The sequence below is a fragment of the Medicago truncatula genome, chromosome 3 (genome assembly GCF_003473485.1).
Source record: "Medicago truncatula cultivar Jemalong A17 chromosome 3, MtrunA17r5.0-ANR, whole genome shotgun sequence".
In the NCBI taxonomy this organism is placed as follows: Eukaryota; Viridiplantae; Streptophyta; class Magnoliopsida; order Fabales; family Fabaceae; genus Medicago; species Medicago truncatula.
In genome coordinates this window covers 29,774,461-29,799,600 of record NC_053044.1, presented here as the reverse complement: position 1 = coordinate 29,799,600, position 25,140 = coordinate 29,774,461, and the positions used below count along the sequence as shown (strand labels likewise).

The 25,140-nt window shown below is 31.7% G+C and overlaps 2 protein-coding genes across 2 annotated transcripts; both read left to right on the top strand.

Annotated features, from left to right (window-relative positions):
- The first annotated feature begins 4,973 nt into the window (after positions 1 to 4,973).
- LOC25490976 (inactive receptor-like serine/threonine-protein kinase At2g40270) lies at positions 4,974 to 10,696 on the top strand. Its single transcript, XM_013604889.3, has 7 exons — positions 4,974 to 5,099; positions 5,183 to 5,291; positions 5,436 to 5,544; positions 8,378 to 8,877; positions 9,149 to 9,339; positions 9,430 to 9,562; positions 9,974 to 10,696. Exons 2-7 carry the CDS (start codon positions 5,204 to 5,206, stop codon positions 10,552 to 10,554), a joined length of 1,602 nt encoding a protein of 533 aa, XP_013460343.1. The 5' UTR covers positions 4,974 to 5,099; positions 5,183 to 5,203; the 3' UTR covers positions 10,555 to 10,696.
- Positions 10,697 to 17,836: 7,140 nt separating this feature from the next.
- LOC25490975 (amino acid transporter AVT1I) lies at positions 17,837 to 23,662 on the top strand. The gene is made up of 3 exons (XM_039832043.1): positions 17,837 to 17,972; positions 20,087 to 20,697; positions 23,138 to 23,662. The coding sequence occupies exons 1-3, from the start codon at positions 17,837 to 17,839 to the stop codon at positions 23,654 to 23,656; spliced, it is 1,266 nt and encodes a 421-aa protein (XP_039687977.1). The 3' UTR covers positions 23,657 to 23,662.
- Positions 23,663 to 25,140: the final 1,478 nt, after the last annotated feature.

The following is a 25,140-nucleotide window of genomic DNA, read 5'->3' as shown; positions in this document are numbered from 1 at the left end:
AACCCCACCATTTCTCACACCATCCTCTCCTCCTCTTTTTCCTTCTACAACCATGGTTTTCCATCGTTGGCTTTTCATAGATAAGGGTCTCGTTGAAAACTTTAAGGGTTTGTATGAATGGTCAATGAGGATGGAACCGCGCTGAAACGAAGCGCGGTTCATCTGAGGGTCATGTGAGTCAGTGTGGTTCTTTGCTGGGCCTGCTTGGTTGTAAGTTTGAGCACCCCCTCACCTCCCTCAGGGGCATTGTTCTCTTCTTCCCGCCCTCCTCTTCCCTCCTCCTCCGGTTTTCCTCCAATAGGCAAATTACTGGTATGTCCCATCACATACCAGTGGTTATGCTCTTAGGAGATTAGAATTAGGCTCTTAGGAGATTAGAAATAGATTTAGGATCTTATATAATAAGCTTAAAAAGTTGAAAATTATTGTAATGTATTATTCATATATTAATAAAATGAGTTGTTTTTATGTTTGTGTCTTTTTATACTGTTTTTTATTTTATTTTACGAATTTTGAAGATTAAAATTGCAAAACTTCTGGTAAAACATTATTCCGGATTTTCAAATCCGGAAACATCTGTAAAATTCTAACAATACCATCCGGAAAACAAAATCCAGACTAGGGGAAAAATTGAAAAAAAAATAGGGCGCGCGAGGAAAGACATAGGATGGAAAAAGTAATAGTAAAAAAATTATAGGCCTAATCCAAATTTATTATCCGCCGTAAACTTATTTTTAAGGCCTAGACTGACATTTTTAAAAGCCTAATGAAGTATGAAAATCTATAAAAACTTATTTTTACACTTAGGCATAACAACACCTATAAACTTGCTACTAAATAGGCCAAAAATTTGGCGGGCTACCATTCCAAACAAAGTCAAAAATTTCATGTGGAGAGCTAATAAAGAACATTATGCCAACTAGAGCAAACTTGGAGAAAAAAGGAGTGGTCTTGGATACATCATCATGCCCACTATGTGGTCTTGGATACATCATGCCAACACTGTCAAATTACAAGGTTAACTTTGTTTGCATCTCAATTAGGAATTCACATACCAAATGGCGTGGACTTGAAAGTTTGGTTAGTAAAGTGGCTTGCGTGTGAAGAACCTAGAGGGGCTCAACTTTTTTGCACTATCTTGTGGATGATTTGGAAAACGAGGAACAATGTTGTGTTCAAGAATGAAGTTGCTGAACCTATTGCAATTGCCCAAAAAGCCCTGGAATTCGTTCAAGAATACAACGCAACCAATCCGAGGATGATCCCAAGACCATAAACTGTTTCAAACAACACTGTAGCTGAAGCAACCTGTCAAACTTCTATGGTTTATTATGTGGATGCTAGATTTTTTTTAACAAGCATATAAAAAGTTTAATAGACCGGCCTGACAGAATTAATATGTTTTTTTTGTAAACTTTAGTTTGACTTATTTAGTTAAATATGCTTTATAAAAAGTTTAAACCCGACCTTTTTATTTAACAAGCATATCTAAGTTAGACATTAAATAGGCTAGGTTGTAATGTCAACCCGACCTGTTTCCACCCTACTCAGAATGGAGGATCACAAACAAAATAGAATTTTGCTAAGGATTCCAATACCCTTGCAATAACAAATAGTTTTTTTTTTTTTTTGTTAAGTTCAACAAAGCACATATCGAATTTCAAACTAACTATAAGCTTTCTTGACCTTTGACAAACAATTTGGCCAAATCATCAGGCATTACAAGAACTATACCGAGTCAACTCGACAACTTATACCAAACTGTGAATGCAAATTCACACCTGAAAAAAAAATGTAATTATGATTTTTAGGGGTAATAGTCATTTTGATCTCTGAATGTGTAATTAGTAGTTAAAATAGTTTCTTAATGTATTAAAATTTTAAAAAAGTCTATAATTATGCACTCTTTTAGTCAAAATAGTCCTTGACGCTAAAATAATTTCTCAATACTCACCATAACTCTTTTATATAGGGACTGAAATGATAATAAGTAAGTACTTAGAAGGACTGATATGATAATAAATAAGTATATTGAATGACTGATATGAAAATATTAATGAAGTATTTCAATATCAAGAGCTAGTTTGACTAACAAAGTGCACAATCTTGAACTATTTTATTCGTATCGACGTATCAATGCATTATCGTATTCGTATTGTATCTCGTATTCGGGCTTCCCATGCACATGTTAAGAAATTTAAAATAGAATTTTGTATTGGAATTTGTATATTTAATATTAAGTATAAAACTTTTGAATAAATAATTGTTGTCTTCCAAGGAAATGTTAGTACTATTGGTTGTTTTAACATATGCAATGTTGCACATGTTAGATAAACCCTTTTAAAATTTTGATACATTGAAGTATTATTGTGACTACTCATTACCCGTTATTTTTACGAAGAGTCACAATTACATATATAATGACAATTTTTTTTTATCAGACAAATACAATAAAATAAAAAGAAGGAGAGAGCAAGAGAAATAATGGTTGTTGCACAAATATAACACTTTAACATGATACCTTTTAACTTACTAAAAAAAAATGATACCTTTTAACATCGTACCTTGTCAACAAAACAAAGGTCTCATGTAAAGAGCATTACTGAAAATTTAGACTTTTTATAATTTTGATTTTGATGTTATTAGTAGGTTTAAATGAAATGTTTTTGAACTTTAGGTTGTAGAGGTCATGACCTCCTTGAATTTGCACATAACTTGTCATGTCAACATCTAATGGATCAAAATTAAATTCAACTAATGATGAGTAATCTAAACCAAGTTCATCTTAGATTTCAATTTAATGTGATATCGAAGCATTGTTTAAACAAAATGTGATATGGAAGCATAGAATGAACCTTATGAAGAAATTTGGAAGCATGTGAAGTTGTGTACGGTATGTGGATATGATTTAGTGTCACACTCGGAAAAGGTTGCACGCCGTTTTCTCCTAAAACAAAGGAGGTTGCCTTGTCCATTTGCTGATCCATGAAACCAACCTAGGCCCTATTTTTTAGGTCACGAGCAGGACTCATTGACTCCTTTGTTTGAATAAACAACATTGCAATGTGGATGGATGGATCAATATTTTGATGGTTTTTCTAAATTGAGATATTAGTCACTTTAGTCTCTGAATAGGAAATGAGTCATCACTTTAGTCCCTGAATGCAGATAAATTGCAAAATAGTCCATGAATGTAGACTCGGTTAGTCAATTTAGTCACTGAATGCATACTCCGTTAGTCACTTTAGTCCCTGAAATTGACCAACATGGTCTACATTCAGGGACTGTTTTGCAATTTCTCTGCATTCAGGGACTAAAGTGACTACTCTTTTCCCATTCAGGGACTAAAGTGACTAATTTCCTAAATATTTTCCTTTTAACCGCATGTTAGTTAAACTTAACAGACTTTTTAGATTTAAATTATTTTCAACACTTGTATTGCATAACGACAACATACTCTAAGCAACAACATTTTACTCAAAGCATCAATTTCTTCATAATTCTGATGTTGATGTTTGCTATAAAATTGGTCTTTTAATCTATCGTAACGTAATGAATCAAAGTTCGAATCTCATCTGATAAATTTGTTAATCTTAAGGGCCTCAGCTCCAACTCCCGGCTCATATACAAGAGCTAAGCACTACTATTTACATGTGTGTCTAACCACTATATATTTAGTCGTGTGAGTACACATGTATACACTTTTTTTTAGTCTTGTGTTCAAATTAAAAGGTTCTTATGCAGCCACCTTTCTGATAAGCATGTTAGATATGGTAGCTAATGTGTCCAAAGTAAGCAACCAAGAAAAGACAAACACATTGATAAGATTATGAAATTTAATTTAAGATGATATATGAACTATTAAATCTAATTTAATGATGCGCATTTAGTCATTATAGAATTTCTAGACTACTAGTAAAATTCGTCTCCAATGAATTAACACATTACAACTGAAACATAGTGTACATAGGAATTTTTTACTAGTTTATAATTTGGAAATAAATGTTATGAGAGGAGTTATGAACTTATGATATGAATGATTATTAAATATTTTTCATCATTAATTATCTCTATCACATTCAAAGAAGGTTGGATCTCATTATCTCTCATCTTTTTTTCTTATTGCTAACATTATGTGAGTACTTCTGTGTCACGCCATAGCTTTACTCTTTTAATTCCTATATGTTCCTTCAATGGATAATAGAATTAGAAAGAACACAACCTTTCTTCAGCATAAAATTAACTAGCCAACTAATCCTGTTTTATTTAATTAAATCATCAAACAATTGCTTCCTAAGAAGTAAGATTTGGTCCACATGGCACTGGTACAAGTGTGAGTATATTATTATAATATGTGGTATAAAAAATGTTAATTTGTTGTTAATAAGGGCCAACAACATCCATTATGTGAATTTAGGCATTATGGCATTATGCCTCTTGCATGGCTTAGCTAGAAAATCATCACAATTATTTTTTTCTCATAGAGACTAAACAATACAAACATGTCAATCTTATTGAAGAAGATTCTTGAATGAAACCAATTCGGTCGTGACAAAAATTAATATCCAAATTATCCTTTGATAATTTCATATATATGAGGGATTAATTAGTCCCTCCTTTAAATTTCACTAAAACTTGGCCATTTAGGTGTTGACATGTCTAGTACATGTGATGTGATGACATGTCAATTACAATAAATATATTGTGTTGTGTAAATAATTTTTGGTGAAATTAGTCTCTACCATATTTATTTCATAAGTTTCGATTTTTTGTAAAAAAATAAATAAATCCAAACTAGCACTTCATTATTATATTGATAAGTTTATCGCAAGTTGTATATAGGTGCAATATAGCTATTAGATTTGCTAAAAGCTAATAATACAAATATAGTGATAAAAAATTCCATCATAAAATGCATGGTTAGCACGTGCCTACATTGCTTCTAACATATATAATAAAGCATATATAAAGAGACATGGGATTGAGTTGGTGACTTCTCTAAACAGATGACACAATTCATTTCAATACTATGAAACGGTGAATTAATGCAAACGTGCCATTGATCGCCGCAAAAGCCAAATACAAAATCAATAATAAAAGTTCGTTTTATTTATATCTAAATTTTTTCTTACTCATCACTCATATTATGTTGTTTATATTATGATATTATTCATTGTTTCAGAAGTAACTCTTTGTTCTCACAATGAAAGAAGTGTGGAGATTCATAATATTCTGCTGCATGGTGGTAATTGGAGTCACACTAGGTCATAGTTTGTCTCTAACCAGCCAAGGTAATGATAGAAAATGAAGTGCAATAATTTATTCTTTCGTTTTTTTTTTTCCTTTGTTTTCTTTTTCTTTATATAATTCAAAGATTGTAAGATATTAGGAGAATTAATTTCAGATATGATGTGTGCTTGAATTGTGATATGCAGGTTTGACACTTGAAAAAATGAAGAAATTATTGAACTGGAATGGTGAAGGAGTCATTGATCCATGCTTTTGGTTTGGAGTGGAATGTTCTCATGGAAATATTGTGGCCTTGTAAGTAATAACACCCTCTTCTCATGTGGTTTTGATTTTCTCTTTGATATATTACTCAAACAATATTCAATATAGTTTTCCTATTGAACATATTACTCGAATAATTTTACCTTAGTCAAATTTTACTTTGTTAATAAATTCTCACTTTAGCTTTTCAAGACAATTGATACATCAAAAGAACAAAATTCAAAATATTGAAATTGAATCTTTTTGACCACCTTTGTTCTCTAGAACTCCCACACTTTTGAATTTTTTCTACATCCCTTTTTAAAAGACCCTTTTCAAATTTCATTGTGTATTAATATATTTCTTTACAAGTACATCCTTATCCTTATTTATGTTACATGTTTTTCTGCCATCTTTAATAAATACTCCTTGAAAATATTAAGTAATTCTCTCTTACAAAGGATAAACATGTAAAACAATAGCAATTGTCAACAAAATTAATTCAACAACCACATTTCTTAATTTCCGTTTTTTTATTAAAATAGTCTTATATATTTAGGAACGGAGATACTGGTTTTTTTTATAGAAAAAAAAAGGGTTCATTAACCGTTTTGGTCAAAAAGATTCAATTTCAATATTTTGAATTTTGTTCATTTGATGTATCGATTTGGTAGAGTATTTGGTTTGTTGGCAATTCCTAAGTTTTTTTTTAAGGGATTTGGCAATTCCTAAGTGTTTACCACGATGTGGGTTTGGTTAACAAATCCAATTAAAATAAAGTAGTATCTTTTTGAGTAAAAAATAAAGTAGTTTAAACAGTAGAAAATTGGATAATATAAAGGAAACTAGTTAAGCTTAAAATTATTCAAGTATCAGCTGCTTGAAAGGTCCAATTCAATAGATCTATATTCTATACTTATAAGAACTGACATCAAGTATCCAAGTATGAAGGTTATCTGCAAGCTTAGAATTTGCTTTTAACCAAAAAAAAGAAAGCTGCTTAACGTTATCTACCAACTTAAGAATCGAAGAAGCTTTATTGTTAAAAATTCTATTGTTCGTACATATTAATAGTGTAAAATAATATGGTTGAAATGTCAGTTCTTCAATACTCAACTCTACAAAACTCACACACAAAAAGTCAGGCTTTTTAGACAAAAAAATATTTTTGTTGGAAACAATATTTAAGTAACTATTATATGTACTTTTAGCAACGTTGGTGGAAAAAAATTATTTGAAAAATTTGCAGGTTATTGAAAAATATAAGAATTTATATTATATTTGTTTTTGTTAAATTAAAAAGTTTTTATATATATATATATATATATATATATATATATATATATTTTATATTGTTAAGGAAAATGATAAACATGATTTTTTACAATTGGAAAGTCATGATCACAAACATTTTCATTTGTGGCATTGAAAATGATAAACATGATTTTTTTTTAACAATTTGTTATAATTTGAAAGTCACCAACATCAACACTTATACTTTTAATCAAAATCAACATTTCATAAGAAAAAACACTGTTCATAAATAAAAAAAATTGACACGTGGCACCTCACTTATGGTGCCACGTCAGCGTTGACCGAGTCAACAATGGACTGGGGGTCCAAAACTGCCAAAAAATCAAAACATAAGAGGCTGTTTTGTATTTAAATTAGTTAAGAGTCCATAACCGCAACTTTTGGAAAGATAGGGGTCCAAAAGTGCAATTAAGCCTTTACTAAAACATGTCATATTTTTATTGATATATCGTACCATTTATAATAGAGAATTGTTGTTGATACATTTGGTTTGGCTGAGAAACACGAGTAAATTACTCAAATGTTCATCGACAGTTAACTGCCAAAATTTTAAAGAACCGGCTGCAGCCGAGGAAAACTTCGGCAGTTAACTGGCGAGGAATTTCAAATCTAAAATTGAATAAGGTAATACACCTAAATTTTCCTTAATTAAATTTAATTCTTTAATCCTTTTAAGGAATTAAACATAATTATTTTTATGATTTCATTAATATGATTTTGTTGCCATAAATGAAGAAATATGAGGGATGAATAATATCTGCAATCGGTAGTTAATGGATCTAAAATGATGATTCAATAAAAAAAAATACAACAACAAAAACGTTACAAATGATAGAATAATTATATTTGTAATTATTAGTAATTAATTTTATTGATGTTTGTCATTATTCATAGGTTTGACTAACCTATTAGTATTACTTTATACTAATATTTTAGATATTATTACTTTAATTAACATGAAAAACGCAACAACAAAAAATAAAAACGCAACAACAAAGAAAAATGTTAGCCATCGGTAATTAATGGACCTAAAATGGTGATTCAATAAAAAAAAATGCAACAACAAAAAACATTATATATGATAGAATAATTATATTTGTAATTAATTTCATTGATATTTGTGATTATTCATTGGTTTGACTAATCTATTATTACTTTATAATATTTTAGATATTATTCATCTCTTTTTCAAATAATTATATTTGTAATTTTTTTTAAAAGAATTATATTTGTAATTATTCTATTAATAAAACCTCTTTTTTTTTTTTTTAGAAATAAAACCTCTTTTCTATTACTAATAAGAAACATGATCGAATATATAATTCTAGGATCTCATATTTCTTCATTTATGGCAACAAAATTATATGAATAAAATCAACAACGTTATGAAAAGAATCATGTATTAAAGAATTAAATTTAATTAAAGGAAAATTTAGGTGTATTTCCTTATTTAATTTGATAAATTACTCGTGTTTCTCAGCCAAATCAAATCTGTGAACAACAATACTCTTTATAATAAGATTCAATTCACCATTACAAGCATTAATTTTAAGATATTCACTGCTTGTGACAGGCACTTTGGCCAACAAGGGGATATACCATACAATAGAAAACTTCTACAAACATCAAATTCTGCCAAGAGTTTTGATCACAAAGAGAATCCTTCACCTTCATCATCACCAACACCTTCACCAGTTTCTCCATCAGAAAGTCCCTCAAATTCACCATCATTTTTTCTTCCATCACTATTAACATCACCAGAACTTTCCCCTTCACCATCATCCTCACCTTCACCTTCACCTGTGATATCACCTTCCCCTACAGTTCTATCTACACCACCACATTCTAGTTGGATTTCTGCACCTTCCCCAGCTCCATCTTCAAACCAAATGAATTCACAAAGTTCAAACCCAAAGCATCATTCTGTTGTTATATGGTCAACAGTTGGAGGATTCTCATTCCTTGTTTTGGTGTCATTCATGGTTTTCATTTGCTTCAGAAGTAGTAAGGTTGTAACTGTCAAACCTTGGACCACAGGGTTGAGTGGCCAGCTTCGAAAAGCATTTGTAACAGGTAATTTCTGATACTTGATTCATCTTTTCAGTTTATTATTTCGATAAACACATCGTGATAGCTTATGAAAATAACTTATGTGAAAACAGTTTGACTTTATTTTATATTTGGTATAGAAATAGTTTATATAAAAAAGCATTTATATGATAAACGCTTAGTTAAATTGTTTATCCAAACAAGGGCCGTCTCTTCCTCGTGTGTTTCTCTATTAGCATTTTCGTATCTTTATTCTTTTGAACTTGAGTTGTTGATCTAAAAATGCACGATTCAGGTATTCCAAGTCTTAAACGAGGTGAACTCGAAGTAGCTTGTGAAGATTTCAGCAACATTATTGGTTCTCTACAAGATGAAACCATCTATAAGGGAACTCTTTCAAGTGGAGTTGAGATAGCCGTTGTATCCTCTGCCGCGACTTCATCACTAGACTGGTCAAAAAATATGCAAGCTCAGTTCCGAAAGAAGGTATTCAAAGGCAACAAATATAGCAAATGAATCACACATTTTCTGATCTGGTTTTAATTTTTTTTGTTGTTTTTACTTTTTGTCTTTCAGATTGAGATGTTATCAAGGTTGAACCACAAGAATTTTGTGAATCTTATTGGTTATTGTGAAGAGAATAAGCCATTCACAAGGATGATGGTTTTTGAGTATGCTCCGAATGGAACGCTGTTTGAGCATCTACATAGTAAGTCCTGTTATGTTCACAATTTAGTTGCAGGCTATGAAGCACGAATACGGACACGACACGGACACTGACACGCCGACAGAGCTAATAATTTGAAAAAATCATACAATTCAGTGTAATTACAAGTATCGGTGTCGGACACGACACATGTCTGACACCAAGACACGTCTAATCCGAGGAATGTCCGCGCTTCATAGGTTGCAGGATTTGCAATTACACACGTATTACAATGACAAATTTCAACATGAATTTTTTTACGGGGACTAAAATAAAATAACAAGGACCAAAATCAAAAAGCGATATATTTTTAGGGAACAAAAACATATTTAATTCTAATTGAAAATGATTATGTAAATTTTACTAAGCTTTTAGATATTGTTTTAAGTTGCACCATTCATGTATATATTGCAGTTAGAGAAGCAGAAGAGCTAGACTGGGGAATGAGAAAGAGGATAGCTATGGGAATAGCTTACTGTCTAGACCACATGCATAATCTCACACCACCCATTTCCCACAGAAATCTGTTATCTTCTTCTATATACCTAACTGAAGATTATGCTGCTAAAATATCAGACCTTAGTTTCTGCACCGACAAAGTTGATACAAAGAACCGTTACGAAAAAACTTCAGCAGAAGAAGTAAAGGACAATGTATATAGTTTTGGTGTAATATTATTTGAGTTGATAACAGGAAAAATTCCATATGCAGTGGAAAATGGCTCTCAAACAGATTGGGCTGGAGAATATATAAGAGGACAACCATTGAGAGAGATGGTTGATACAAGGTTGAACTCTTTGAAAGATGATGAAATTGAGAAATGGTGTGAAGTGATTAACAATTGTGTAGATCTTGATCAAGAAACAAGGTCATCAATGAAAGAGATTACATCTAAATTGAAGGAGATTACTGATATGGGGCCTGATGGAGCAACTCCAAAATCATCCCCTCTTTGGTGGGCTGAAATAGAAATTATGTCTGAGGACATATGCTAAGCTAAGACATCAGTTTATGGATTTAATTCATGTATAATATCGGTGTTAAGATGGATTCAGGAATTTTAAGTAGTGTAGGCAACACATATATGTGTGTAACATTTTAATATTAAAGCATAAATATGACTCTCATTGACCTCTATACGTTGCACAAAATGATGTCATCCTTATTCCAAATCTATTTGCACCACATAGGCAGTCGTAAGTTCACTTCATTTGCACCACAGAGTTGGTATGTTACTCGGATTTTCTTCTCTCCATCAACCTCATATCCAGCAATACATCGAAGTATCATGTTCATGCTGCTCTCATTCAGGACATCAAAGATAAGCTTTCTCAGATGAATGTTTCGCTACGTCATACTCTTCGTGAAGATAACCATTGTGCAGACTATTTTGCCAAGTTAGGGGCAACATCCGATGCTAACTTCCTGCTTCACTCGTCACCACCTGATGATCTTCGACCTCTCCTTCGAAATGATGCTACCGGAACTTTGTTCCTGAGGACTTAGTTTTCTTCTTTGTTTCTTTTTTTTTCTTTGTTAGCTTTGTAACCAAAAAAAAGTTCACTTCATTTTGTTGTTTTTTTTTTTTTTTTTTTTAATTTTCAAAAACAATATTTTATGAGAATCGTTGTCTCTTTTTGAAGCCTACCCATCCATACCCGTGGCTTCCCTTCTGTTGCACTCCTGCCCGATTTAAGTGCAAAATCAACACCATCTCAGCTCTTCTTTTTGGGATCTATATCTATCTCCAACAACAATCAAGTCTTATCTTACTAAGTGGGATCGACTATATGGATCAAATTACGCCATAATATTCTATATGAAATCACATTTGGATCAAACTCATTAGTCTCTAAATCTTTTCTAATAGTTTCTCTTCTAGTTTTTCTATATCTTCCACTGCCTCATCTAATATGATTCTCCTCTATCTGATCTACTCTTCGTACTACAACATCCAACGGTCTTTTATCTACATGTCCAAACCACCTAAGCCTATTTTCTACCATCTTTTCTACTATAGGTGCTACCTCAACTCTGTCTAATGACGTCATTGCTAATCATATCCCGTCTTGTCTTACCACTCATCCAACGCAACATCCTCATCTCCGCTACACTTACTTGATTCTCTTGTTGGTTCTTAACCGCCCAACATACTTACCATACACAACATCGCCGGTCTGACTGTTGTCCGATATAATTTTCCTTTAAATTTAAGCGGTATTTTCTCATTACATAAAACTCTAAGGCTATTCTTCATCTCAACCACTCAACTTCAATATGATGATTTACATCTGCTTCTATTTCTCCGTCATTTTATATCATGGAACCAAGATATTTAAATCATGTAACTTGGAGTATGATATGATCTCCCACTTTCACCTTCATTGGAACTACTTCTCCTTTTTGTTTATGCTTGATTCATATGTTTAGATTTGTAATTAGTGTTGGATTTTATACTTAACAAATTGTCTTGTGATGAATTCAAATTAATCTTGTATTTATTTTGTTGCTTAATTTGTCATCTAGGAATAAAGCTTTTACCAAACCTTATTTAAGGGAAAATCATTGTACGAGATGCAAACTTGTTACATCATTTTAAAGATAGTTTGTGTTCCTAAAGAGGGTTTGTCTTCCCCAAAGCATATTCTTCTTTTCGTGCAGCTGAGATAACGTGGAATCAAATGAGGAAAGAATGGGTTGGTGATTAGTCTAATAATTTGCGGAGGCCATCTAAAGTTTCAACTATATGGTACATGCATATTTCCAAATTTCATCCATTCTCATTATATGACTGAAAATTCTGTACAAGGCAAGTGTTTGTCAATCAAGTCTAAGCTCTTAAAAGGAATGCTTACACGAAGAAAAACTAATTAAATTTAAAACCTATGTGCTGCAAGTTTTCCTGCAAAATTAGGATACATTATGCAAAAAAAATTAGCAAAGCACAACCATGTATATGAATAGACTACAATAAATCACGTCTTCCAATCTAAAACGTTCAATGCCTTGATCAATCTACGAGTATGATTGTATAAATTAATTCAATTGAAGTGTTTTTTTTTTGAGAGAAATCAATTGAAGTGCTTGAGATATAAACAGTTTATAAATGGGTCATACAATATAATCTTTTTGTAAATGTTTGTGAAAAATTAGTTTATAAAGATACAATTTTTATTAGTAAAATTTATAAATTAGTATAAAAATTTATTTATTTCATAAGTTATTTTACTTAAACTCAAAATAAACCTAATCTAAACGGTTACTTAGTATTTCTTGGGTTAACAAAATTGTGGGGACCCTTCAATCTTTGCCGAGGACAATGTGATAAAGCTTTTTCTTCTTTCTTTCAATTAGTATATGGAACGTGATAAAGCTTTGTAACACATGTTGAATGCCCGAAAAAATATACAATGTTCAACGTGCAGAATGTCAGCCAAAAATTTGCTTATGTTTTTTCTTACCAAACAAAGTTAGTTATTTTTTAGATTATATAAAAAACTTAATTATTCTCTAAGAAAATAAAAATCATAATTACAATTATATTAGTTCATTTAATTAATATTAAATTGAATAAAAATATGAATTAACTTAATTACTCAATTAAAATAAATTTGAATAAAAGATTAAATATTTTTTTTTAGATACTTTAGGATCTTTTGATTGCGAAGGTAATTTGGTATATATAAAAACAATCAACATCTCTCTCTCACTCGCTTATTTCTCATTTCTCAACTTTCTCTCGCAACCAAACACACCCTAAGTATTTAAGGAGATGAGTGTGCTCAATTTTATTTATATAACAAAAAACATTGATTTCATAGTTTCACATATCTTTAGAGAGGAGAATCATTGTGCTCGATAAATTTATCAATATAATGCACAATATTTAATATGTCACTTGGTGAAATGAGGTCCTAAAGGTCTCAAAAATGATTGTGTCATGAACAAGTTAATGATTTTAGATTATGTTATTTTAAAAGGGTTTTGGCATAGAGAAATGATATCTGTACAACCAATTCATTATAAAGTTTGTGACAACATTCTTTCTCATACTCATGTTATGTTTTTACTTTCTCTCTTTATTGCTTTGGTTTTCGTAACAATATTTAGTTTTATTTGTAAATCTATGGTTGTATTAAAAGTTATTATATAAATGGTTGTTCAAATAACACACCTTTTTTGGCATATATCCCCCTTATTTTCTGTATTACTTTTTAAGATAGTAAGGCGAGGGGCGTTACTATCTTTTTTGTGGATCTGTGATGAGTCGCATCCTGGTGGAGGGAGGTGGGGCGCATCCGTGATGGGATGGGGGGGAGAGGAGGATAGGTGGTTTGCCAATAGTGTGAGGAGGAAGGTGGATAATGGTGTTAATACTCTTTTTTGGACAGATAGTTGGGTGGGGGAGGTGCCTTTGTGTGAGAGATTTGATCGACTTTACCTTTTGTCTGATTATTAGACGAAGTCGGTTGCTAAGATGTTTTCCTTAGGTTGGGGGAAGGGGGTGAAGCTTGAAAATGGCGGCGTCAGTTCTTTGCATTAGAGGAGGAGATGGTGGGTGAGTGTAGGGCTATTTTACTTGATATCATTTTACAAGCTAATACTCTAGATGAATGGAAGTGGATTCCCAATCAAGGTGATGGTTACACTCTTCGTGGTGCCTATTAGTTGCTCACTCATCAGAAGGATCATCAATTGGATACGGTCTTGGACAACGTTTCACATAAACAGGTTACGTTGAAGGTGTCTATTTGTACTTGGCGCCTTTTGTGTAGCCGATTACCGAATATGGATAACTTGGCTCGACGAGGCATTATTTCAACAGAGTATCATTTTTGTGTTAGTGGTTGCGGTCACATAGAATCAGCTCATCCTTCATTGCAATTTATTCAATTACCTGTGGATGCAAGTGCAGTCTTGGATTGGTTTTAATTCGATGGATCCTAATAATATTATGGATCATTTTATTCAGTTCTCTCACTCTACAAGTGGTTCTCGTGCTCGCCAAAATTTTCCGCAATTACTTTGGTGGCAAGACTCGTTAGCTTGTTTGGGCATTGGTTGATGTTGCTTTTGTTTAGTTTGTAATTTTGTAAACTTTATGTAATCTCTCTGGTACACCTTATGCTGGAGAGACTCCTATTTAGTTGTTAATAAATATCTATTTTGGCTTGTTCAATTTTATTTTTTTAAGATAATAATATTCCCAATTTTATACTTGAAATGTTAACTCAAAAGTTTAATATTACTATATTAAATACTAAAATTTATATTCTCTTATTGATAAGTCTGCTGATCAACGTAGCCCGGAAAAGCTTTCAATCATAATTTCATATGTCAAAGAGTTGGTTGTGTTTACATATTGCTTGCTAGGGAAAGAGATGCTACACTAAAATTAAATCTTTTTTGTGAATGAATTGCTATCAAAAGACAACGTACAAGACACTATCTATTTGACATCACTGTCCACAAAACAAAATACGACTCGTATACCGATGTTTTTTTGTTGTTTGGAATTTATTGATTTATCTTTGCCAAGACTCAATATAGGAATAAGAAATACAAATGAATTTTGTCATCTATATCATTGTATAAAGTCAACTTTAATGTTAAATAACTTTTTACTATTTTTTATTTGAACTATTTTTTGAACAAATTTATCTTTAAGAACTCAATTCTTTTTCAAATATACTCTATTATTATAAAAAAATTGAAAACAAAATGTCTGTTTTAGTTAAACTTTTTAATTACAAATTATTTCAAATTTAGTTATTATAAACATTATAAAGATTTGTCTAACATATGCAATATTAATACAAATGTTAAAGCAACTAAAAGTAGTAGCTTATTATTAAAAAACAATTATTTATTAAAAAACTATATATTTAATATAAAATACACAAGTTTCAAATTAATTTTACTATTTTAATTTTTTTAACACGTTTAAATTTACATGTAATTGAAAAATATATATTATTATACAATACAAAGCACAGAGATAGTCACCTTAATAAGGTAAATAAAATAAAAAATCTATATCCTTTTATAGTACTCTAAACGTGTCAAAAAATCTATAGTAGATTCTCTCAAAAAAAAAAAAATCTATAGTAGATTAGTAAGAAAATCGTAGTAGGTTATTCCAATATTAATGACCAATCATCCACACGTAGAATTCCAATAATGCATCAAATAGATGACCCATCTCGTATGGCTTGACCAAGTCAAGACGTCGCTAGCAAGTTTACAACGATTAGAAAGAACAACACGTCGACCAGGTTGGTGACAATGGCAAACATCTTTGATACGGTTATGACAATTACTTCATTCGATGATCATTGATGGTGACAAAGATTCATTTTTAGATTTATGAATCTAGACTATTTTATAAATCAGATATATCAATTATTCAAAGAATCGGAAAATAAAATATTTGTTTATAATAATGATCCGATAAAAAAGAAATGATAAAATCACTCTTCGATCATCCTTTGATCAAATGGGTCCTAGAAGAAAGACAACAAGCAATGTTGTTTGCACTATTGGTTACTTCCTCCCATATATGATGAGCCAACAACTAGAAACCAGATCGATGTGCCTATGACTGTGAATGGTGGAAACAACCAAAACGACATACATACAACCGTGGCCAATTAGAAGCCCATTGTGGCAGCATCAACCATTAAAGGTTACTTATGATATGAATTCCAATCGTGACGGTCAATGACGAACCCATAATTTAGGAACTGATTGCGTAGCTCCAACATCAATCGTGGATAACCGTGTATACACCATCATTGCCATGACACCTGATCTTCTAAACATATTCCGAGTATAGATTGGATACCAGAATGGTCCCTCTCTCCATGTTATTATCAAAAGATTACTAACCGGCCTCAATCTCCGAGATTCTTATAGAAGAAGTTATCTTCTAAAGGACTATTCAACAACAAGATTAGGGAATTCCATAATCCCATGTCCTTATAGAAATCTCCTCAAAGGGAAAGTTAGAATAAAACTACCAAACATGATGAGAAATGATGACAACTTTGACAAGTGTACCAAACCATAGAAAAGTAATAAAGTAGTAAGTTTACGTTTCCATGAGAATTGTCGTCAACTTAGCAATTCACTTAACTTATTTAAAACAGAAAGCAATAAAGGGGTTTCATTATTTAATTACGTGCTCAATTTAAGTAGTAGTTTAAGAAAAAGTGTTTGCAAGGGTCTCTATATATATAGGAAAGTTTAAAACTGGTTAACAAGCTTTGTGGAGTCATGCGCATGGGGTGCTTTCTAGGACTCATATATAGGATAGAAACATTGCGTCTTATGGACACTTGTATACGCCTGCGGCGCAAGAGGCGCACCTTAAGGCGCACATGGAAGGAAACTGGCCGGAAATGTCGTTTCTTGGGACTCCACATTGTATTGCTTTAAAAAATCTTCACATTGTATTGCCTTAAAAAATCTTCTTGAACCCTTGTGCTATTCATTCTCTTGCCTGCATAACTCCATGTGATGTCTTGATTTGCCGATTTACATGATTTATCACCAAAATGACTCAAAACGCCTTTGGAATTGCTAATTTCGAGAAGAAAAAAATATAATTTCATGGAATCAATTGAAAACAATACGAAATATCTCATAAACTATAAACAACTCCTCTCAAACTCTAGCCAAAATAACGTCAAATATCTGTCATCATAACCCCAAACTTAATTGTTTTTTGAATAGCCAACAAAATATAAAATTAAATTTTCTATTTTGCAGATAGACAAAATGACAATAACTACCGAAAACTCACACACATATGTGAAGAAAGTTGGGATTCGAATCTTAATCACAACGTCTAGCTTATCAATTTCGGCTTTATTTGACACATTGAACTAGAACTTGGGACTTTAATATCCATTTTTAGTTTCTAGTATTGTATACATTAAATTAGTGGTAGAAAAAAAAATGGTGTTTGGTTGAGTTGGGTTTCTATCCATTTTCTAAAACAAATTAGTAGAAGTTTATTTGGAAAGAGTTAACCAGAAAAAATTGATTTTGCATTCCACCATTTGTTTTTTAAGATGTTAAACTAGCCTATCGAAATTTACACCGGAGATAATCGAACATAAGATATTGAGACACTCCAAAGTCCCAAGTGGATTTGAAAAATATGTTGAAGACTTTAACCCTTCTGAACTCATTATAAAAGGGAGAGGGAAAGGTCAAATATCCAGCAAGCAGTCATAAATTACAAGACACGTCCATCTACTGGATTTGTAGTACATGGCTGAAGAGCAAGGTGATGGATGTTCCTCCATTGCAGTACCACTTTTGGATGATGAAATAGTGTACCAAGTGAATGGTTCAAATGGGGTTGTGGTGGCAGAAACTGAGGATCAATACCACATGGTTCATGTGGGTAACACTTCTTTATTCAAGACTTGCTTCCATCTAGTTAATGCTATTTCAGGTTCCTTTCTTGCTCTCTTATCTTATTGTTTTCATCACCAATTACCACTTTTTTCTTCTCCATATTCTGATCTTATGCCCTTAATTTGTTGCTTCTTACTCCCCTTAATTGTTAATTTTTAAGTATTAACTATTACTTTTGCACTTCATATTTTTATGAAATATATTTTCATTTTGGGATGTAAATGGATATATCATATAATACGATATTTGTGTTTTTTTTTTGTTGAATAAATATGATATATGTATTCTTTCAATACATATGTGAGTATCCACTAAACAGATAATCTACTGATTTTGAGATACCAGCAAGATATTTATGGATAAATTTTTTTTTTTTAAATAATGGATTTATGTTTTAGGAAACAAATTAGTGTTTTAGAAAGAAAAAAAAATTAATTTGTTTTGACATTTCTAATGTAATTTTTTATTGACTAATGTATTTTGAAACTAACATTTGTTTTTATATCATAATAAAAAAAAGGTTAGAGTAGTTTATGCGAGTATTAAATATGGTTAAACTTTGACATATATATTTCAAAATAGTCCATGATTATGCATTCAGTTAGTTGAAATAGTCATTGACGTTAAAATAATCTTTAATGTTGACAATAACTCTTTTTTTATGAAGATTGATATGACAATAAGTATGCGTACTTATATGGACTGCTTTGATATTATTTAAGAATATTGAGGGACTAATATGATGGTATTAAAAAAATATTTTAACGCAATAGACTATTTTGATAATGGAATGCATAATCAAAAACTATTTTAGAATTTTGATACATTAAATGACTATTGTGTCTACTCGTTATACATCTAAGGACCAAAATGACTATTATCTAATTTAAAAATAGAGTAAGTATTTTATTGTAAGAATGATGCATTAATATTTGTTTGATAAACCTATACCAGATATTTTGATGGTTGGCTCATGCTAGGATCAAATAATTTACATTCATATAATTTCAAAATAGATCAAAATATATAGACGATTGAAATTTAAAATCCTCTTTTGTACAACACATGTGCCGATGATTTTTTTTTCTATAAAACACGAATTTAAACAAGCCACGGTTTTTCTCCATGTTGGCGATGATACATAGATTGGGGGACATTAGATCTGACCCAAGTATAACCCAACCTGGTGTACATTGTGATAATAAAATGCAGGTGGAGAAACCCTAATCAATCTTAACAAAATAAACATTCATCACAAACGCAAACCCACGTACGGGAGAAAAACCATGTTACAAAAAACAATGAAGAGTGAACATCTGTGTGGATAAAAAAGGGGTATAAGTTGACGAGTGGATCGACCGCCAACATGGCATCAAGATCCACGTACCAACAACTTCTTGACCCAAGCAGCAGACATAAAAGCTCTTTCAAGCATAGTAGTCTGAGAACAGTCTGAGACTGAGACAAATAACTACATGATACTGGAATGGAGGCAGAACTGACCCTTGAAGTTGCAGACTTCAACAAACTGTAATATGAGAGAATCAAGCACATGACGACCAACAAAGCCGGTTTCGCAACTCTTTGGCCTCTTAACTTCCAATACAAATACTACTATACTTGATTCCTGAAATAGTATATCCGAAAGACACCAATTAACATTTTAACATTTCCCTTTCTTTTTACTTGAGTGTGCTCCACTTGAGGAGAGACCCACCAAATAACATTAACGGTTTTATGCCACATAAATAAATAACTTGACTCGTCGCTATTTTTTGGTCCAAAAACATGAGCGAGAGACCAATAAACTTGATTTTGAAAAGAGAAACGAATTATGTGTGCAAGTGAAAATTTGGAGACTAAAAATGCAATGAAACTTTTTTTTTTTGAAGAAGCTAAATTAGTCTCGGAGAGAATCGAACCTAAAACTTTGAGGAGGAGCACACTCTCAGGTCCCAAGCCATTACCACCAAGCTAACCCAAGTGGGTTCAATGCAATGAAACTTATTTTTTCATTAAACTGAAAACCAAAAGAAAACTAAGCTTTTATTGTTGAGACATTAACTTGTTACTAACGTTTTTATTCTTTTCTAATTTCAGGAGTTGGTATAGTTTCAATACCTTATGCACTAGCATCTGGAGGATGGTTAAGCATATTGCTACTATTTACAATAGCCATAGCATGTTGTTATACAGGCACATTGGTAAAAAAATGCATGGACATGGACCCTAATATCAAAACATTTGCTGACATAGGTCAACATGCATTTGGATCCAAAGGGAGATTAATAGTTTCAATCATCATGAATGTTGAACTTTATCTAGCTGTAACAGGTTTTCTTATTTTAGAAGGAGACAATCTAAACAAACTAGTACCAAATTCAGAAATCCACATAGCAAATATAACAATTGGTGGAACAACAATGTTTACTATGGTCGCTGGTCTTGTTATTTTGCCTACTGTTTTGTTAGAGGATTTGAGTTTGTTGTCTTATGTATCTGCTGGTGGTGCTCTAGCTGCTTTAATATTTATCTTTTCATTGTTGTGGAATGGTGCAATTGATGGAATAGGGTTTCATGGAAAAGGAAGGGTTTTTGTTAATTGGAGTGGAATACCTTCTGCTGTTAGTTTATATGCTTTTTGTTATGGTGCTCATCCAATTTTGCCTACACTCTACAATTCTATGAGGAATAAAAGTCATTTCTCCACTGTAAGTAAGCACTAATGTGACTATTTCTAGAACTAATATGATTTATTGAACTTATCTACTGGTATAAACACTAATGTGAGTTTATGAAAATAATTTATGACATGTTTTAAGTTTTTATTTTATTTTCATGAAATCTCTAGCATAAAATAGGTTATACTGTTTTAGAAATAGTACTTCATATTATTTATTCTGAACTCTTTTCATATTAGAAAATAACTTTATTGTCAATCCACAAAACCCATTAATTAATTAATTAATTAATAATCTACCATAACCTTCTAAAATTAAACTTCTTGTTTTCTCGTAGGGACTAGTTTTGCAAAACTCTTAAGCACACATATAGTTGTCATTGTTATCAGGAGGATTTGGATTTTAATGGTTTATTATACTTGTTATTAGAAGGTTTTAAAAATTACATTTTTTTTTTATTGATCAAGTAGTTTAGTGACTAAAAATTTACATTTATCATAAATAAGTAGGAAATTTGGGGTTCGAATCCCTATCATACATACAACAACGTCCCTATCAACCTATGAAACCTAGATACATAGTATGAATGCGGGTACGATACTGATACATGGTTTTTAAAAGAAAAAAAAAAGGATACGACACTAACAAGATACACTAATATTTTTTTAATAAAGCTTATATGCATGCAAAATATTTTCTAAAATATGCATTCTTCATTAATATATAATTTATTTTTATTTTTATAAAGAAGTTAGTTCATTAATATAATACTTATAAAGATCACTTTTTTACCTTTCATATTTTCTTAGATTCGTATTTGTGAAGTATTCTTATAAATATTTATGTGGAGTATCCTATAAGTATTCAATCGAATATTTTTTAAAAATAGAAAAAATTAATATTGATACTCCCTCCGTCTCATAATAACCGAGTTATTTGTAAAAAAAATAGGGTTAATGGTGTTTTACCCCCTCTAATATAGGTCATGTTTGGTTTTCCCTCCTGTAAAATATTTTTTTTTTATTTACCCCCTGTAAAATATATTTTTAATAGGTCATAAAAAAACGACTTTATTTTTTTTTTTGCAAAATTTTTTCGTTTTTTTATGACCTATTAGGAGGGTATTCCAAAAAAAATAAAAATTTACAGGGGGGTAAATCAAAAAAAATATTTTACAGGGGGAAAACAAAAAATGACCTATATTACGGGGGGTAAAACATCATTAACCTAAAAGAATATTTTCCCAGAAAATTGACCCATTTTACTTTTCAATACAATATTAATTACTTTTTTTACAATTATAACACTAATTAATGATAAAGAAGAATGCACCAATAGTTGATAAATGCATTCAAAACCATCTCTCTCTCTCTCACACACACACTTATATACTTTTTCTTAATAAGTGTGAAATGAACCAAGGGCTCAGTTAAAATGAGGCGGAGGAAGTAATTCGTGGATGTGTATTCACAAGTATCCAGAGAGTGTTGGTATTTGATACGTATAAGATACGGATATGTCCCCATTGTTTGTTATTAAATATTTTTTTTATGATAGGAGGGTCGGTACCGTATATGTTTAGGTCTAAAGTGAACTATATATATGTGATAAATCTTTAAGTGAGCAAGAATCAAAAAAATAAATTTAGCCTTTTGGTCAACCATGGATCAACGTAGGGATGACAAAGTGGACGGCGTGTCTTGACGGATTAGGTCCATTTTGCCACCCCTAAATTAATCCCCATTCTAAAAGAAAAAAGTTTGTGCTGATTACAATTGCGCTAGAATGATACAAATTTAAAACACTAATAATACCGTATGTTTTAGCCAGGGAATCTAACATAACAGTTTGAGCCGCATGGGTTGCAACATTGTTAAATTTAGGTTTTTATATGTGTTTAGTCCCTGTAAATAGGGGTCATTTAAAAAATGGTCTCTGTAATCCTTAATCGTGGCAACCTGCCCTCCCAAAGTTTAATCACTTAAAATTTTGTCCCTTAACCCACTTAATGATTGCCATGTCACCAGATTATTGACGTGGCTCTGTTACAATTTGGTGAAATTTTAAGTGACTAAACTTTGGGAGGTCAGATTGTCAGGATTAACGATTACATGGACCATTTTTTAAATCACCCCTATTTGCAGGGACTAAACACATATAAAAGCCTTAAATTTATAATGACAGCTCATTTAATGTGAAAAGGCTTTGGTGGTTGTTGTTATAATTAATTATAAGTTGTTTTTAACTTATTTTCATATACTCTTTAGGATAGCTTATGAAAATAATTTAACTTGTTTTATCTTTTGTTGTAGAAATAACTTATACAGGAATATGATGTAATGCTTACGTTATAGCCTATAGGTACATAATTAAGTTGTTAACATGAATTAAAATCCTAAATGTTGTTTCTTTTCCACAATTTCAGTTGTAAAACCACTAAACTATTGTCTAAATTTCTCTATTTTGGCAGGTCCTATCTGTAAGCTTTTTAGCATGCACTTTTGGCTATGCAGCAGCAGCAATTCTAGGGTACTTAATGTTTGGAGAACAAGTTGAATCACAAGTAACATTGAACCTCCAAGCAGAAAAATGGAGTTCAAAAGTGGCAATATACACTACTTTGGTTAATCCAATAGCAAAATATGCATTATTGCTTACTCCAGTCATAAATGCCATAAAAATAAAGGTTTCATGCAACTACTACAACAAAAGGTTCACACATATGATTATTAGTACGTCTTTGTTAATAATTTCTCTTATTATAGCAGTGGCTATTCCTTTATTTGCATACCTTATGTCACTTGTTGGAGCATTATTATGCATCTCAGCTTCAATTTTAGTGCCATCAATTTGTTACTTGAAGATTTCAGGTGCATACAAGAGATTTGGGTATGAAATGGTTATTAATTATTCAATCATTGTAGTGGGGGTTGCTATTGCTATTTTTGGTACCTATAGATCTCTGGTAGATATAATTCAAAACTTGTAAGTTACAATGAGGGATGCTATTGTTGTTTTCTGCTATTATTAATTAATTCTTCAATAATTGTAATGAGCTAGGTTGCTGTTATTGTTGCTTTGGTTTGTAGTAAATTGCTTTATTTCTTTGTTGTATAAAAATGTGGTTTTCTCTTAAAATAAGACATGATGGTTTGGAACTTTTTTTTTATTCTTAAAATATTATTATTTTTTACTTATTTATACTTGAAATTTTAATTTTTGTTTATGAATTTAGTAAAATATATTTTTATCATTTAAAAGCATGTGATTCTGCTTTCCTTTATAACAATTTTTCTTTTTAAGAAAACAAACAGTAGAGAGGAATTGGGGCATGGAGTGTGGTGCATTATGGGTAATTTTAATGTGGTGAGTAGTAGAGAGGAAAGAAGGGGTGTAAATGTGGAGGACACTTCGAGTCAAATTTTGGAGAGGAATCTTTTTAATTGGTTCTTGACCGCGTTAGATTTGGAAGATGTTAATTCTTTGGGTCGTAAATTCACTTGGTATCATGCTAATGGGGTGGCGATAAGTCGAATTGATAGGGTGTTCATTTTGGACGAGTGGGTGAATATGTGGGGAAGTCTGTCTCTTTGTCCTTTGGTCTTAAAGGTGGGATAAGCAGACTGGGGTCCCAAACCTTTTTCCTTTAATAACTATTGAAAGGAAAATCCAAAATTTAAAAGGGTGGAGGAGGATATTTGGGGGAATCAAAATGGAAGTGGGTGGATGGGAGTTGTGTTGAAAAATAAATTGAAGGGGTTGAAAAGTAGTCTTAAGGAGTGGAGTAGAGGGGAGTATGGTGGGATGGATAATATAATTAAGTTGTTGATGGAGGATATAGCGTAGTTAGATGTGAAAGGTGAATAGGTATGTTATCCTTGGAGGAGGTGGAAGGTAGAAAGCTTTTGTTTGGTGAATTGTGGAAGTTTCTAAAGAGTAGAGATGCAAGTTTGGTGCAAAGATCTAGATTGAAATGGTTTAAAGAGGGTGATGCAAACTCAATATCTTTTCATAGGTGCGTCAAAGCTCGATACAACCGTAATAGTTTGAAAGCTCTTAAAGTGGATTGTGAGTGGTTACAAGCCTCGGAAGCGGTTAGAGGTGCGGTGGTGGAGTATTTTAGGAGACATGTTGGATCGAATAATTGGGAGAGACCCAAGTTGAAAGGGGTACCTTTATCTAGCCAAACCGAGATCAAGAATATGGGATTAATTGCTCATTTTTCTATAGAGGAAATCCAATTGGTGGTGACTAAAAGTGACGGAAACAAAAGCCCGGGTCCGGATGGTTTTGATTTTGCTTTTCTTAAAGAGTTTTGGTATCTTGTGAAAAATGAGGTGTGAATTTTGTCTAATCCTTTCTCCCTTAAGGATTTTCGTCTGATCTCTCTATTGGGTAGTCTCTCCAAGTTACTCTTGAAGTTGTTGGCTTCAAAATTAGTCGGGGTGATGAACTCAGTTATCTCTCAATCTC

Coding starts and splice junctions, on each gene's coding strand:
- LOC25490976 (XM_013604889.3), top strand. CDS start 5,204: ATGAAAGAAGTGTGGAGATTCATAATATTCTGCTGCATGGTGGTAATT. Junction 9,340..9,429: donor AAGCTCAGTTCCGAAAGAAG/GTATTCAAAGGC, acceptor TTTGTCTTTCAG/ATTGAGATGTTATCAAGGTT. Junction 9,563..9,973: donor GCTGTTTGAGCATCTACATA/GTAAGTCCTGTT, acceptor TATATATTGCAG/TTAGAGAAGCAGAAGAGCTA.
- LOC25490975 (XM_039832043.1), top strand. CDS start 17,837: ATGGCTGAAGAGCAAGGTGATGGATGTTCCTCCATTGCAGTACCACTT. Junction 17,973..20,086: donor ATACCACATGGTTCATGTGG/GTAACACTTCTT, acceptor TTCTAATTTCAG/GAGTTGGTATAGTTTCAATA. Junction 20,698..23,137: donor ATAAAAGTCATTTCTCCACT/GTAAGTAAGCAC, acceptor CTATTTTGGCAG/GTCCTATCTGTAAGCTTTTT.